Source organism: Diadema antillarum, unplaced genomic scaffold (genome assembly GCF_040938485.1).
Source record: "Diadema antillarum isolate AM-2024a unplaced genomic scaffold, OU_Dant_1.0 scf00000131, whole genome shotgun sequence".
NCBI lineage: Eukaryota > Metazoa > Echinodermata > Echinoidea > Diadematoida > Diadematidae > Diadema > Diadema antillarum.
The window spans coordinates 619,586-637,180 of NW_027271020.1; the positions used below are offsets into that span (position 1 = coordinate 619,586).

At 38.6% G+C, this 17,595-nt stretch overlaps 1 protein-coding gene across 1 annotated transcript in view; it reads right to left on the bottom strand.

Moving 5' to 3' along the window:
* Positions 1–17,595, bottom strand: part of LOC139720639 (uncharacterized) — a 32,644-nt gene that overhangs the window by 13,786 nt on the left and 1,263 nt on the right. The window contains exons 2-14 of the mRNA XM_071631996.1: positions 17,491–17,562; positions 16,067–16,261; positions 15,398–15,577; positions 14,922–15,095; positions 12,556–12,728; positions 12,133–12,290; positions 10,753–10,931; positions 10,129–10,176; positions 4,710–4,899; positions 4,288–4,406; positions 3,500–3,610; positions 1,811–1,939; positions 982–1,139 (exon numbers count right to left, since the gene is read on the bottom strand). Of these exons, the coding sequence (XP_071488097.1) occupies positions 982–1,139; positions 1,811–1,939; positions 3,500–3,610; positions 4,288–4,406; positions 4,710–4,899; positions 10,129–10,176; positions 10,753–10,931; positions 12,133–12,290; positions 12,556–12,728; positions 14,922–15,095; positions 15,398–15,577; positions 16,067–16,261; positions 17,491–17,562 (1,886 nt within the window). The remainder of the gene's footprint in view (positions 1–981; positions 1,140–1,810; positions 1,940–3,499; positions 3,611–4,287; positions 4,407–4,709; positions 4,900–10,128; positions 10,177–10,752; positions 10,932–12,132; positions 12,291–12,555; positions 12,729–14,921; positions 15,096–15,397; positions 15,578–16,066; positions 16,262–17,490; positions 17,563–17,595) is intronic.

Sequence of the window (17,595 nt, forward strand, 5' to 3'; positions counted from 1 at the left end):
TGGACGGGAGATCCACACCAAGCATCTGCTTGGCGATGTGGCATATTGTCTCGTTGGTGTTCTCTTTGTCTGCCTCTGGGACTCCAAAGAAACGAAAACAGTTCCTTCGGGAGTATTGCTCCTGGTCATTCATTTTTGTTTTGAGCTTGCTGATCTCATTCATTGCACCTTCTCTCTCCTTCTTCAGTTGATCAAGGTCTTTTTCACACTTGTCAAGTTTGCACTGCAGGTCAAAGACTTTGCCCTCCTGTTGTTCCATGCGATGGAGGAGTTCATTCACTTTGACTTCAATGGCCTCTGCACCAGCATTTTTGATGGCTGTTAGAAATGTATTATCCTCAAGAATTTCCTTCAGTAATGCTGCTGTTTGACGGGTCATTGTTCAGACCAAAGGTGAGAACACAGGATTGCGGAATATCAAATAAGTCAGGTGTCCTGTGAGGGATAGATGCTGGTCACCGACCTGTACGTGTGCACTGTAGTATAAAGGTCTGGGAGCTGGTAAGAAAGAATAAATCCACCCCACTCCAAAAAGATCCTGTGGTACTATACGATATACTTTGCCGCAACAGTTTGAGAACACCATACAAAACTATCGGATATCACTCAAGAATATAAAGTTTTGGATCTCCAGGTGTTCAACTTACAGCTTATTCAAACATGCAGAATCCTTTCTGTAGATGTGAAATCCTCCAGCACAGTCCAAAAGTCAGAAAATAAGACAAATTAACACGACATCCTTCCACACAACCACACACAACACTTCACATGACACCTGAATATAAATAATAATACTGATGTTTGCCTTTAGTATTCTGTTATTTTGATTTTATTGTGTATCAATTAAACATAATAAGTCAACTTTAATATTGTGTATTTGAAATGAAAAGTACACATTGCTAGAATATTAAGTGTGGCTGATTTTAATAGTGCGAAGCGTGCAGGCGTGATAGACAAACCAGTGGAAACCCTACGTGATACCTTAATGTGCTGGTAGCATTCATTGCTGATGTCGGCGACAGTAGTGACTTGGTCTGTGCTGAGCTTTTCGTAGCGAATCGACCGAGAGTAACCCAAGGGACTCTCGTATCCAATGATTCTTGATCGATACGCCTCATTGTGGGTGAAGGTGGTGATACCTTGATGAAAACGACAACAAAGCATTCATTAATCAATTCATTCTGGTCCTGAGACTAACTCGGTCAATGCATAATTAAGTACGAAATTATCTCTCAGTTGAAACACATCTTATTGGCGTTTTGTGTCGTTGCTTTTATTCTGCAAGAGAAGCTAAACCTACACTCCTTTAATCTTTCGACTGATACATATTTCAAGTCAAGCTGGCTTGTCATTTATTTTTAAGATAATGTTTGGAGGCAGCTTTGTCGATAAACTCGCATGTTTTAATCAATGAAACTATTCTAATTCAATATTTCCAGGAGAGAGAAGAAATAAAAATACCTCGCTGGTATTCTGCTCGTTTGCCCATTGCAACGTATTATGTCCAACGGTCCAATGGCATAAGTCATAATAACGTTACTCTATCATTGAATTCTTGCGTCGAGTTGTTTTTGATTGCAACTGATTGACAAATTACCCTTCTTCGATCATTTGGTGGTATACCAGCAGCCACGATAAATATAAAAGCATGGGCGTATGTAATAATTAGGATACACTAAATAATCCATGCCTACTTACAGAAGGACAATTTTTTTATCAGTTGCAATAGATACAATAATGTTAATTTCGTACAACATTCCTGCAGGTCTTCCATTCTTCCCTGTAACTCTTGTCTTTGTTGAGAACGTACCCGTGTTTCCGTCGGATGACATGTCGCAGTAGACTCTGAAGGGGTCCACACCGTTGTTCCTTCCGTCAGGGTCTATGGTATAGTATCCACTGGAGGTATAACCCTTCCGTTTCCATTCGGCGCATGAAACTAAAGATCGTACAAGAATGACAGACGATTGCGGTCATTCATAAGGCTTGCACAGAACTTAATTTGCCGCCTTATTTTTTCTTGTTCAATCTCAAGTGAAAGTGGTATCTCGCACATCAAAGGCATATTCATTCAAACGCATACTTGTGGACAGCCCTTAGTATTTCATGGATAGCCGATGTTCATGCTTTCTCAGATGTCTTGAAATTTTATTACTTTCAGCGTAAAGAGATATGATCTGTACAAAAACTCTTTGTGTCTCGCTATAAATGAAACAAATGAAAATCATGAAACAAAGTAATCGAAAGGCAGCACCATAAAGCATGTGAACATCCAGCTGAGTTATGTTACCATTGCCTTTTAATATATGACACTTTAAAAGCAGCATCAATCACTATTTATACTATCCAGAAGACCCTACGTTATGACACATATATAAATACACATCGTTATCACAACTTGTATTCTTGTATTCTTGCATGTTTCGTTTTTTTTTTTTGTCATTGACATATTGTAGTAAACGCTTAGATGGAACCTACATCCTTCAAGCTTTGCTTTTGATAGGTTTCTTATAATTACACATCACTTGTCCTTTACACATTATTGTGCAATTTTGTTTCAAATAGACTGTTGTGTTTAGCATTTTTTTTCTTCTGAAATCAAATGGAATATAAAACTTGTACGAAATGTGGAATATGGAACAAGAATAAAAACAAAAACAAAACTTTACTCCTACTCAGTAAGGCTACGTAGCAAACTTTCATCATTCCCTAATTGTGTGTTCGGCTTTATTTTGGAACCATTTTCATGCTTATGCTCAAGTTACCACGGAACCAACCACTTTAGTCCCGTCTGGATGACGACACGCAATGACAATGAGGTACCTTATCCATCATAAGGGACATTGCATTCAACACGGAGTCTCACATTATTTAGAGTAGTGACGGTCATCTACTGAACCACGGCAGCACCTCAGAAACTACTCAAATTTCTCTAGCTTGATGCTGTATATACTTATCTTGATATTCATATTCATAATCTATCAAATCATTATATTTATTGCTAGCATTTCATTAGTTACAAAACAAATGTATAATGTTTCATATAAGCCTCATTCTAGTGATTTACCACTACAAATTAAGGTTGACCAATTATTCCAAGCCTCTAAATTGTTAAATCCACATCTTATCCCTCAGGCGGCACAGTATTTTGAAAAGATCAGAGTTTAGGTTCTTTTACCCTTCAACTCCGTGGATGATTTGCTGCCGAAAGTAACATCTTTTCCCTTCAACTCCGTGGATGATTTGCTGCCGAAAGTAACATCTTTTCCCTTGAACTCCGTGGATGATTTGCTGCCGAAAGTAACATCTTTTCCATATCAATTCAGCAGCTCTGAATTCAATTGTGTGTCTTGTGTCGCGGAAAGACTAAGTGGAACCAGTGACTACAGTGTATTTATAAAACTACGAAATCAGAAAAATACAAAAACCTGCCAATTTACTGATAAACCCTTAAAATCCGTCAACGCAAGGTCCCAAAGACAGGTGGCGCATTTCCTACCCATGTTCAGCGGGTACTTGCAGATGTACCCGTAGGTAGACGAGCAACTTGCATCATTCCAAGATCCATCTTCACTCCATCTCAAGACCCCACAGTGCTCCGTCCCTCCAGCTGAGAGATAATTATTTAGACAATAAAAATCAATGCTACGTCATAAAGAGCTTTCAACGGGCATCATGAGTTTACACGATCCTTTACTGTCCATTGATGTCAAGGAATATTATCTCATGAAAGGAAAACAATATAGCATATTAAAAAGAAAAACAGTTTTTCAATTACAATGTTCTCGTACTTCTGTGATCAACCAATATGAAGCAATTCATATTAATATAATTTGGTGAAGTGTCACAGTAATGATGCTATCGTACCAAAATAATTGTGGTATACATCATGTGGGATACATTACAAACTGCCGCTAAACGTTTTTAGAGATGTATGAGGTGAGACATGCGGCAAAAATTGATCGACAGTTGGAAAAGTTAGTGGAACAACCAGATTGGGCTCATTCAATGCTTGTAGAATGCCTGATGACTACACGTGTAAGCTACAGATACTGCTAAAATACTGCACGAGCGAGGGGCGTGTATTGCGCACGGCTTCATATATTTCTTTATTCCGAATAACATGTCTAGAAAAAAACGAAACGCCATGGACCTCTCTTTCAAGTCAATGGGCTCAATCATTTATTTCTCCCACACAATCTACCTGCATAAATCCTTCATGGCGAGACTTAGTGAACAGTAGTTTGTAACCATATCGCCTTCTTGAAGAAGGCTCTTTACACTTACACGGCTCGCCCGAATTCCAGTTGGTGTAGGCCTCTGGTGTCCCGTCCGTCCACTCCCACGTACCCTCCTCTGTGAGATCGTTGAAACCTATCCAGTAGGCGTTGGTCTCAAATGTGTGTCTGACACAAAAATACAAGATACACTTAAGTTAGCGAAAATAAACCAAACATGAAGAAAAATAAACATCACACACACACACACACACTCTCTCTCTCTCACTCTCTCTCTTTCTCTTTCTCTCTTTCTCATAATGCAGATAAAAAAAAACCCGCAGTGATCGGCCTATTGTATTTATATAATTAGGTAGATATACACTGTACGTGTTTTTTTTCTTGCTCTGTTTATGACAAATGGAATGACATCATTGCCTAGGTATGTTTCGAGTTGGATGGTTGTGTTTGTGTTCACTTTGAATAACAAACCTCGAAAGAGTGAGGATAAAGTCGTTTTCGTTCTGGTCCATGACGCTGACTAGATCTCCGTAGTCATTGAGGAAGCGGCAGTTAGCGAGGGCCATGGTGTAGTCGACGGCGGTCTCGACCAACTGGTAACACGCGTTCCCGTTGCGGGTCCAACCGCTGTCGCATATCGTCGTGTCGTCCGTACCGTCGTCTAGAATGTGAACCGAATCACACATTCCGTGAATCTTTTGGAACTCGTCCATATTGTGATTTGTATGACGTGGTATGCCTCATTTCCCTTTCTTGGTCTATTTTCGCATGACATAAATTACAATACAATTACGTCAGTACGTGGAGCTCGATCTCTATCAACTTAGGTTAACATTTGCAAGTCCTTTTCAATGTTCCCTTTACCCTGAATCAGATGGGAAAGACATGGGTATCTACCAATGTAATTGTAAATGTTTTGGCAGGAACCTCTGAGCCTGCTGAATAAGCAGTGTTTTGTAATATATGACCATGTTGGGTTTTCCTTTTTTTTTCCGCACCAGAAGTACATCCCTGGATGATGAATAAAACTGCTCGCAGGAGTTCTCATTGGAGGGGAACGTATCACCATAATTTAGCGCAGCGCAGTTTTCTGAATGATAATAGAGATTCAGGCAGTGAAGAAGGCGATCTTCATGTCAGTATTGTTAACAAAGATTATAGTTACCACAATTATCGTACTGGCGACTGGTAGAACATCATTCCGATATCAATGCACACTGTACAAATTTACATTAAGTCAAGATCAGATAATCGGTTCCCTCTCTTGGCATGTTTGGATCTTTTTCCTCCATACAACATGTACAAGAGCCGTTGTTCCTTAACACTGAATACAGTGATTTGTCGGGGATTTCTTTTTCTTTCTTTTTTTTGGGGGGGGGGGGGATAACAAATGAATTGTTAAACAGATAATGAAATGAAATGAAACTGAACATTTCAACAAGACAGTTCCGATGGGTTAATCATGTTAATTGTGTCAGGGAAAGACTACGGTTCCCTTTTTGACTGGGTTTCCCTTCACCACTTGTCAGATGCTGGATATACTCATCGTTTGGTGACAGAATGAAGTTATTCACTGGCCAACTCGTTTCACTCCTGTTATTGTTGTGCATTCTGTTGTGCCTACTGAGACATTAGCCACGTTCTACATGCTGTCTATTCATTGTTATGCCTCCGCAACGAAGTGGCCGGAGGCATTATGTTTTCGGGTCGTCCGTCCGTCCGTCCGTCCGTCCGTCCGTCCGTCCGTCCGTCCGTACGTCCGTACGTCCGTCCGTCCCAAGGTCAGGGGGTCAAAGGTCAAGGTCAACTCCTCAAAATATCACTACTTTCCTTAAAATGCAATAGGCTGAAGGTTTTTTTTTTAAACTTGATGTATGGCATGTATTACCCAATATATATTTTTGGGGAAGTTTCTTGCCAAAAGGTCAAAGGTCAAAAGGTAAAAGGTCAAGTGAAAGTGCTATATTGCACTTTTTCCTCCATATCTCGAAAGTAACTCGAGGTATCATCATGAAACTTACATATTTATGCATGTTCAACCTAACAGTGATTCTCTTTGGAACTGTGAGGTCAAAGGTCAAAGGCCAGGTTTAGATAATGCTATTTTCCCATTTGATACTGAAATTATACTTTTTCTCAATACCTTGAAAATTACTCAATGCATAAACTTATAAAAGGGTCAAAAGTCAAGTAAAAATTATCAGTTCCCCAAATACCTGCACTCTGACATTTTAATCATTCATCCAATTGAACCTAGTTCTAGGAAAGTGAACATTCAGCACATTTGTGTGAAACCTGTCATTTTAATATTTTGCCAATTGTGTGAAACTGTCATCACACATTGTCAAGACATTGTACTATAGACCTATTAGGAGAACCATGCATTATGGCGGAGGCATATCAGTAGCCGTAGCGATATATCTAGTTTCTTATATCATTTCATTTTCTATTACACTATCAGCACTTCATTTCTCGTTAACAGCCAACTAGCCTTGTTATACAGTCCGCATGAATACAAAGAGCACGTACCTTTCACAGTCACGCATGATCGCTGCCCACTATTCTACCTTGCATTTGCTTTTATTCCGCAGTATCCCGTTTGGTTTCGGTCGTGCCAATTTCTCTGTTGTGCCAACGTTAATCACGATTGCCTTTACTCATCAATTGCGCGGATAATATACCTAGTCAGTAATGTCTCAATCCAGAATGGATGACGGAATAGATGTACCTTTTCATTCTATGTTAGACGATGAGTTCTTTGATTTATTCAGACCAACTACGCCTGAATCTGATCCCATAGAAAGAGAAGTTTCTATCAAACGTGCATTTTTTTATGAGGACTTTTTAAATCTATCCATATTAGCAATAGTTCATCCGAACCATTTTTGAGGCGTAGGGTAACCCAAGAAAACTTGTCTTCCTTTTGTGCTTCTTTAGATGATCTCAGTTGGGATTATGTGTTTGATACTGATGACATTGATTTGGCTTTGAATAATTCTTTGGACATTTTTAATAATCATTTGGATATTTATATCCCAAAAGAAAGGATAAACGAGGGAGTTATAAAACAACACCAAAGCTTCCTTGGATTTCGAAGTCCATTTTACGTTCGATAGATAGAAAAAAAATAAATTGTTTTATAAACTTGTATTTAAAATGAAAAAAAACTGAACAAGCACGGTTGAAATATACCTCGTATAAGAATACCCTTATTAAGATAATACGTATTGAAAAGAAAAAAATATTATTATAAGTAATTAGAAAGATATAGATGTGATATAAAAAGTACATGGAATGTATTAAAACAAGCAATGAATGTATCAAATGAAAAGTCTGGTATATCGAAAATAAGATTTAATGATGAAATTATAGATAATTCTGCGGATATAGCAAATATTTTTAAGACATATTTTACAACAATTGGAGAAAACATCGCTCAACAAATTCCTGATACTAATAAACATTTCTCTGATTTTTTAAATCAGTATAATATGCATTCAACATTTTTTACTCCTACCACTAGATATGAGGTTATTGATATTGTATAAGGCTTGAAAAAAAATTCAGGTTATGATGACATAAGCAATATGATTTTGAAAGGTGTTATATCTTCTGTTGCGGATCCTCTGGCACATATATTTAATTTGTCAATGTCAACGGGTGTGTTTCCAGAACAAATGAAAGTAGCTAAAGTTATTCCTATATATGAGAAATGAGATAAGTTAGATATAAGTAAATACAGGCCTATTTCTTATTATCTTGTTTGTCCAAGATTTTAAAGAAAATTATATATAAAAGAACGTTGAATTTTCTGAAAATGTATGGTGTTTTTACAAATTCGCAGTTTGGGTTCCGAGAAAAGCATAGCACCTGTCACGCTTTGTTAAATTTTGTTGATAAAGTAGCACATGCTTTAGATAATCACTCTCATTTGATTGGTATCTTCCTGGACTTCTCCAAGGCCTTCGACACTATAAATCATGATATTCTACTATACAAGTTGTCTCATTAAGGTATACGCGGGAAGGCCTTGGAGTGGTTCAGGAATTATTTAACTGATCGCAAACAGTATGTTTTTTTGAACAATCATGACTCTGATATGAGAGAATTTAAGTGTGGCGTCCCATAAGGTAGTTTATTGTTTAGATTAATTATTTTTGTGTTTCTTCCGATGTGTTATCTTTCATACTCTTTGCCGACGATTCAAATGTATTTTATTCACATGAAGACCCAAATACCCTAGTGCAACAGTTAATTCTGAGTTTAAAAAAAAATATGTGAGTGGATACGAGCAAACAAGTTGTCTTTAAATATCCAAAAAAACAAAACATATGCTTTTCAGTAATACTTTAGAATTATTTGAATATGGATATTTGTTTTGGTGACGCTGTTTTAGAAATTGTTTCCCATACCAAGTTTCTCGGAATTACAGTCGATAATAAATTTCCCTGGAAATTTCATATTGATAATGTCTGGTAACATAGGTGTTATTAATAGACTAAAATTGTTTATTCCTCAATATTCGTTGTTTACATTGTATTCATCTTTGATATTACCCTATTTAAATCATGGAATTTTAGTATGGGGAAACACTCATCAAATATTATTGGATACGGTTTTACTGCTACAAAAGAAGGCTCTTCGCATTATTTATAACACCGTTCCATATTCTCATACAGATCCTTTGTTTTTTGATAATAAGATTCTGAAAATTAAAGATTTGTTTTTGTTTCAACTCGGGCAATTTATGTATACTTATAATAATAGCCGCCTTCCTTTTATCTTTAACTCCATGTTCATGCGCAACCGGACATATCATGGATATCCAACCAGACAGTCAAATGAATTGCATTTACCTTTATTAAGAACCGTGCTTGCTCAACAGACTTTCATTTATGTAGGTCCAAGATTCTGGAACTCCCTTCCCATGGACATAAAAAATGCACCGTCATTGAATTCTTTAAAAAGAGATTGAAGATTTTTCTTTTGAAGTCTTATAATGCAACCGAATAAATATAATTCTGTAATGTATCTTCTTTCACTATAGGCAGCGTTCTCTTGAGGCATCGACCATTTTTTACCGCGTTTAGTATTTTTGTATTCCATACGTGCACTCACGGTTACAGTGTGTTCCGCTGAAAAGCAGCTCGACACTGTTTCACTCTCGAAAACGCGTGGCCATTTGTCTCTGTGGGCTTTGCCCCTTGGTGTATGCATCAAAATAATTTAGGTTTTTTTCTCTCTCTCTTTCTCTTTCCCTTCCTCTTCTCCCTATTTTCTGTTCCCCTTTTTCACACTTTTGCTTTCTTTTTTTTCTTTCTTTCTTTCTTTCTTTCTTTTTCTTTCTTTTGTTTTTCTATTTCCGACTTTCCCAGTTTCCCGCACTCTTTGTTGTTGTAAGTTTTCACCCCCTTTACTTCCCCTCTTTCCCCCTTTCCCTCAGAGGTACCCACATGTTACAAGCATAGTCTTTTGAGTGGGTACCTCCACTTTTTTTCACAGAGTGTATAAATAGAGTGTATGTTTCTTTTTGTACTAAACACGTAGACATGAACATGTTGTTATCCCTGTCTGACTATGTATATTATCAACGACTCGCATGTCAAACTTATATCATATTGTTTCTTGTACATTCTGTTGGGAAAAAAAAAGTGAAAATAAACTTTGAACTTTGTCTCAAGAAAAATGAATGAAACATTCACGCTTGAATAAGGGTTTGAGGGGACGTATATGAGCCTTTCAATAACAAAGGTGATCATAAGAAAGATCGTGGGACTTTGCTTTCGTCATTTCATTCAAAGTTTGATATTCCAGGATTGCAATCACACATCACCAAGGCTAATATAATTGTGTAAGAAGTCGGTATTTCTCGCACAATATTACTACTTACCGTAATATTTATAGAAGATTGCAAACACATCTGGAAACCCTCGACTCCCTGACAAAAGAAAATGTACCGAAATTTATTCGACATTGTGACATGAGAATGGTTCTCTTTTTTTTTCATTTAAATTGAGATGTTCACGAAATTTGTCATGCATTACTTCTGTTCTAAATTGTGATATTCTATTTAGAAATAGATGTTGAATTGAACTAAATCAAATTAAACTGACTTTTGAAAGCAGATAGACTGTGGATACGATGGGTACGGAAAAAAAATAACTAAGACTGCTCCGTGACTTTGACTAATTGTACAAGTAACATCTTTTGTACATGAATGCATGTATTATTTCTCCTAAATGAAATTGCACTGTTTGTACAGTCTAGGATTGTTCACATGTGTAGAACCACATAATTCAGTGTAAACTAAATTGAAAATACTACTCTGTATGTTACATTATTGCACCTATTTGCTACCCATACAACAATACTGAAAAGTACCTTCATTGGTAATAAACGTTCACAAGTATGGTCTTAAGCAGGAGACGCACAAGGGGGACAATCTACATTTAGAGACTAGTTATTAAAGTCATGACAGCCCAATGGTAAAAGCATCATTATTAAATCAATTTACCTGACTCCCACACCGTATACGTGGATGAAGTGCTGTATATGAAATACGGTGTGGAGTAATATCCATCCCAAGTACAGTTGTAGTTGCTTCCGTAGTCGACGACTACGACCCAGCCGTTGTCGACGTTGCATCCACCGTAGCTTCGATTCATGTAGAAGCGACGATTTCCACCAGACGCACTGGCGATCCGAAGAAGGGGAGTCGAAGAGGTTAATCAGATCACGCTTTTGGAGCATTGCAAATTAATGTGTAAACACAAAATAATACGAACAAAATGATGGGGTTTCATGTTACGTAAGGATCTGATAACTATTTCCTAACTTCATGGCACACCACCTCCCCTCCCCCCTCCCCCAAGACACACACATTCATGTGCCCATACTTTGATGTTTTACACCCACGTTTAAAGGCAGCCGATCGCCATCCCTTATGGTTCGTAAACTCCGAACGACCGAAGTTTGTGCATGCAATTGCGCAATGACAGACTTGGTGCTATATCCATAAACGTGTGGGACAATGCTGCCACTGAGACACAAGTGTGTTTGTGCGTGTGTGTGTACACATCATACACAAACATTGTCACCGCGAGCTGCGGTGATTGGAGGAGAGAGGCCAGAAGACGCGTGGCTCTTTTGGCCTCTCTTCATGCGCATGCGCACTGAGAGTGTGCGTCAATTCGGAAGCTCTCGTGGCTCGCTCGGACAGCCATTTTGGGTTACGAGATTTGTAGCATAGAGCTCTTGTAGGTTAGCGTGTTGTTCGCTGACCCATTGAGCCAGCGCTATTCTCATTCGGGGTCACTACATTTGATACAGAATGGGGGTGGCAGCGTGTTGCGTTCGTCTCCATGCCGCACAAACCACTCGCCACGACTGAGTGCCTTTAAGAATGTTTAAAACTCGCTGGGTTAGGCAGACTGATGCAATTCCTGTTGGCAAACTTCATTTTATGAAACTTTTTTTAGCCTCAAAGACCTCCCCCTTCCAGTGTCATTATGTCAGTCACCGTCTAATTATTGGCAACTATACCAATTATAATGTTCATCCGTGTCAGGGTAATTACCCCCGAGGGCAATTACTCCCCGGCTAAGTACTCGTTAGTGATAAGGTTAGAGTAAAGATTAGGGTTATGTTTAGGGTTAGAGTTTGGTTTAGTGTTAGGCTTAAGTTCAGGATTGGGATTAGGGCTAGGGTCAGGGGAAGGGTCCGGGGTAATTGCCCAGGGGGTAATTGCCCCAGACTCCCGATTCGGACTTATGCGTGTACGTATTCACAGTAAGGACTCCCGTGACATAGCCACGTGATCGGCAAGTATTATCCCCATATTATCAATCGATGATGTCAACAAGGGTCAAACAGGTGCGAAGTTCTCATGTCTTACCCCGCCATAGACTCGTAGTTCTTGGACTCGGACCAAATGTCGGTGTAAGGTGCGTAGGTGAGGTAGGCCGTGGCGTACCAACTTGTGTGACTCGTGCCCGACGTAGTGAAGGTGAAACTCATCATCTCCACTCCGCTTGAATAGAAGGCGAATTTTACCTGGTGTAAAAGGTGTTAGAGAGAGGGAGAGATGACGCACAAAATTGTGCTATTATAACGTCACAATCGTGAGGCTCAAACTTCTTTTTAAATTGGCTCTTCTAGTTTACCGATACTGCAAAACTCAACACTGACTGAGCTCAAAATGTGATGAGTTTATGACACATTCTGTCTTTTCACAAAACGAGCAGGGAAACATTTTTGGAGATGAATTTCACCCAGCTATTTGGAAATGGCAAAGCAAGGAGGCGGAAAACCCGCTGACCTCTTCGATGTCGCTGCTGTCATAGCTGTTGGCAGCCGAGCTCTTGTAAGACTCCGACGTGTCCGTCAGTATGTTGGCCGTCGTCGAGCCGTCGTTGTACGTATCCAACCCGGTGTACAGGTTGTATGCGTTCAGGGAGGACCCTTTGAATGTCTTGAAAACCAATTGCCAATCTGTGCACACATTAAAGAAATGTCATCATTAAGGAGTTTTATTCTTGACCTGAGTCGGAAATCGAGAATGACCAGATAGGTGCTTGGGCAAACCGTCCGAAGAAACAGGTATTTTTTACGGTCCATTTTCTATTCTCCGCCAATAACCTAGAAATTGCAGCTCTTAAACCACAGACGGTTTCCTGACGATAAGGATCTTTGGGTTGTTAGGGCAACCATAACATCTGTCCATGTTGTGTCATTCACTCATGAGCAAAAGATAATGATTTTGTAGGATATGGTTGTCTATCTAAGGTAAATAGTCTGCTCTCCCTGAGAGGCATGTCGTTATCATTGTCATTAACCCTCTGTATGCCAAATTAATAACCTGTCCATAGGTTTGTGTGTGAAATTTGTGCACATTTGACACATTGACACAACAAGGGTCAAGGAGCTTTAGATTTTCGCCACGCGGAACTTAAGAGAGAGAAAAAAACTTATTGCGCACGCTTACATTCGCTTATAAAAATCGTCCTCGCGTCGTGTGAGTTTGAATTTTCACTGTCGGTTCCGGGCCATTTTTGCGTCATCTCAAATTCACACAGTAGAGAGCTACTCGATACAATGATCCTATGGGGGGCGCCATTTTGCTTTGTAGAGGTTGCGTCCTCGCGTGATCTATACACAGCTACTAGGGAGTTTTCGCTACTCTACGGGAAGACCGAGAATATGCGGAAGCAACAGTCTAGTTTGCTGGCACAAACCCTTGTTGGTCGTAAGGGAGTCTGCGTGCGCCAAGACTAATACACGCACCACTGCACTGCAGGTGGAGTGGTGCATGTATTAGTCTTGGCGCAGACTCCTTTACGACCAACAATGGTTTGTACATATAGAACCTCTTTGTTTGTGCCTGCAAACTAGTGACAGTCCCCGTACTCGGACTCTCGTCCCCATATCCAAGCAGATTCGCTTTCCTGTACAGGACGGAGGCGTGGGGACAAGATTGCTGATTGGCTGGCTGGCTGGCTGGCTCACTCCTGCCCAGCATCGGGACCGGACGCTATTTTGGCCACTCGTTTTCCCCAGGACGGGGACGGCACGTTCAATTCCCGGTCGCGTCGTGCTTGCGAAAACTCCCTATTTTGCAACACGACGCAGGGAGAGAGGAGAACAGCCAATGAAATCGTCATCTTAAACGTCCGCGCCGCAAATATAACACTCCCTAATATCATGAATGTCAATTGGAGAGTTCTATTGCAAAATGAGCTAAGAAACATTTTTAAACATTTCAAAGTAAGTACATCATCAGATAGAACAAAATTAAACCTTTCCATTAATACCTCACTTTTGACATAACAAGGAATATTCTATATTCTAGAAGTTTTGATTTAGAATATCCCGTAATTTTTTATTATTTTCTTTGTTTTTAGCAGCTTTTATCATGAATATCTCAACTTAACGAGAATGTATCTAGTTTGATCGTTTTGCGATAAAAGTCTTCAATTATTGTACCCCTTCACACACCTATAAGCCAAGAGGGATACTGTGGGCATTAATTTTGTCCAGGAATTGATTAATGCACTAGACAAGATTCGAACCCCGGAGACTTTGTTTACAGATCAAGACCATTATCCACCATATCACGGAGCTCTCATTGTATAAGTGAAAGAGGTTTTAATCTGTTCAGACTTATTTGACTACACTCTTTGGTCACTTAGTTGTACTGCATCTTACTCATATTCAATTATGAGTGCATCATATAATCAAATGAAAAGAAATTAAATTAATGAAGTAAAACAGTATGATTTCTACATTATTTACAAAAAAGTATGGGACTAGAAACTTATAAAAGACAAACAAACAGAACCGACTCATCTGCTGAATTAATACGTGTATGCGCTAAATACCTTTACATTCTATTCGCGCCTATTCACCACACTACCTTTCCTGTCACTTATACCACTACCAAACCGCCTTGTAGCGAATGTCACGAAAACTGACAACCTCATACGACACATGCTATTCATCCATGAAAATCATTTAACTTTATCTTAGTCCTCTCAAAACTCGCATACATTGCTAGGCATTGCTTGAACAAATGAAGAGCTCGTTGGTTATGACATGACAATGATATAGACGATAGGATTGAATATGAAAAACAAGAAAAAAATAGCCACCTTCCAGTCAGAACGATGTCCCTGGGATTTGTCTTACCGTCGATAAGTTCGTTTGCATCGGAGCCACACTCGGAGTAGCTGGAATAGTAGCACTCGTTTGGATAGACTGATCCGCAGTGAGTGCCCCCGGTGTAACAGCAGGCACAGTCCTTACGAGTCGAGTCAAACGGGCAGGCACACCCTGTCCTGGTAGCAGTGTACTGGATGAGGGCTGATGAATGTGTGGAGAATACAGAATGATCATATAGTCATAGAGGGACAATTTACTCTGTGTGTAATCAATATCACGAGAGCTTCAAAATGGTGAAATATTTTCATCATCTGACTGGGTTGAATCTTCAATAAGGTGGTTATCACATTTTATAGACATAGTACACACACCACGTTGATGCCAGTATCACGCAAACAAACTTATGATAATAGTGATGATTATTGATGATAACAATAATGATAATAATCTTATATATTTCAGCTTACAAAACAGTCAAAGTCAAATGACAACGTCTGCCTTACCTTTGCAAACACTAACTAGTTGCGTCGTGCAGGGATAGTCATCCCACGTGCCGCTGGAATAGATCCCTCCGCAGTTAGTTTGGTAGTTGCCGTTCGGTTCGCCACCGTTCCAGTTGGTGTAGGTATTCATACTGCCATCGTACCAAGTCCACGTTCCATCCGCATCCAAATCAGTGAAACCTGCGTCACGTGACATCAGCCATTTATGACATGAAGTGGAATCGGCGCAAGAATTGATGTTTCTCATCACTCTCATTGTGATGTTTCAAAGAGTTATCAAAAGTTTGTATTGGCCTCTTGTGACTTCGAGACTGAAACTCTTCCTGCATGACATTCATCATATTTGGTATAAGAAATATCTTTGGGGTTCATTTTGACATTATACTATAAACTATAGATGGGAAATAGCGTAGTATCAGTAGGCCGTGCAATTTTCAATTTCCCAGCAACATGGGTATTACTCACTTGTTACCAATTTATGACTGCCATATTTCCGTTTCCCATTACAAAACTAAGTGATCACTAATCACTAATTCTATATCGAATTAACGTTTAACCAGAAATTTAGCAGATTGTAACAATGAAAATATGGAAGTCGATGTCACTCGCACGTTGAAGCAAGCAATTTAATCAAGATTTAAGATTTAAGATTTCATAATTATAATATACCGATATGAGCTTTGGAGTAGCCGCTGATGACGCTGGTCACGTGACTGTTGACGCCACTATCGGCGATGCTGGCGAGATTCCCGCCCTGCGTCACGCACCATGCTTGGGCGTCTGGCCACGTCAGCGTGTCCGAGTTGAGGTAGTAGCAAGCCGTGCCGTATTGCTGCCAATTTCTACGGCACTGCGACGCTCCGTCTGGCAGATAATGATAATAATAATGATAGTACTAATAATGATAATAATAATAATAATAATAATAATAATAATAATAATAATAATACTAATAATACTAATAATAGTAATGATAATAATAATATTATTATTATTATTATTATTATTATTATTATCATTATTATTATTATTATTATTATTATTATCATATTGATCATAATGACAATATATTGATAGCAATAAAAAGGAGGAGGAGGAAAATAATTCACAGATTTTTGTCCGTCACATTCCTTTCGAGCTCATTCTTTTCTTTGAAATATGTACGTATGCATGGATATTTGCATGCTAACCGAGAACCTAGAAAACGCCCATTATACACTATGATATATACCAGAATGAAAGGAGCCGCATTTCTGTTATTTGTTGAAGTTTCTTTCTTTCGTAGTTTTTTTTTTATGTTATATCATTGCTTCATAAGATTTGGTAAACATATAATTCATGATATATGGGATTAAATACTCATTTGATTCTTCAATTGCAGCACATTCTAGAAGATTAAAGTTTCTTTTCCCCTCCGAAATCGGCATTTCTTTTTTCTTCTCTTTTTTTTAAATGTCTTTCTACGTTTTTATGCAGACTAGTGAACATAATCATATAACGGTTCCGTATAATCTTTGTCAAATAGAGAACGTGTAGTAAAATCTAGAGGTGCCATATTATTAATCATGATAACTTTTGCTGCAAAAAAAAGTATTAGTAGAAAATGCTTGTATTAAGTAGTCATCTGATTTGAATATATTCTTCTCATTGATTCAAATAATTTGTAACGATCTATTAATCTGTTTGTTTGTGTTTTTTGAGGGGTGACGAAAGTGACATCTGTTGCAACAAAGAATGACTAATACCATTTATTCAGATTTTTATGGGATTGCTGAGGTGAATAACTTTTTAATCATAATGCAAAGAATAAGCGAATAGCAAATTGTGCTAACCTTTATAACATTTGCAGGTTTACAAGAAATGCCATTTATAATGCTATACTTTTGGTCCGAGTGTGACTTGCGTGTCTAAATTCTGCCAATGATGGAACATAATCCCTGTCAGTTAGAATCGAGATTGTAGATGTGGTTGTGAAGTTCACACATCTTGTAAACACATGTGTTTTAGGATAAATTTCATTAATATTCAATACAAGTTTAGCCCAAATTGAAAATATCATATCTCTAACAGATTTTGGAAAGAATCCGTCTTACCGACGCAGGACTTCGTGACCAGGAGCACGATGAGAACTATAGACAAAGAGATAGAACGAGTAAATAGGTTGACTGATTTGGTAAAGCATATCAGAGCTATCACTT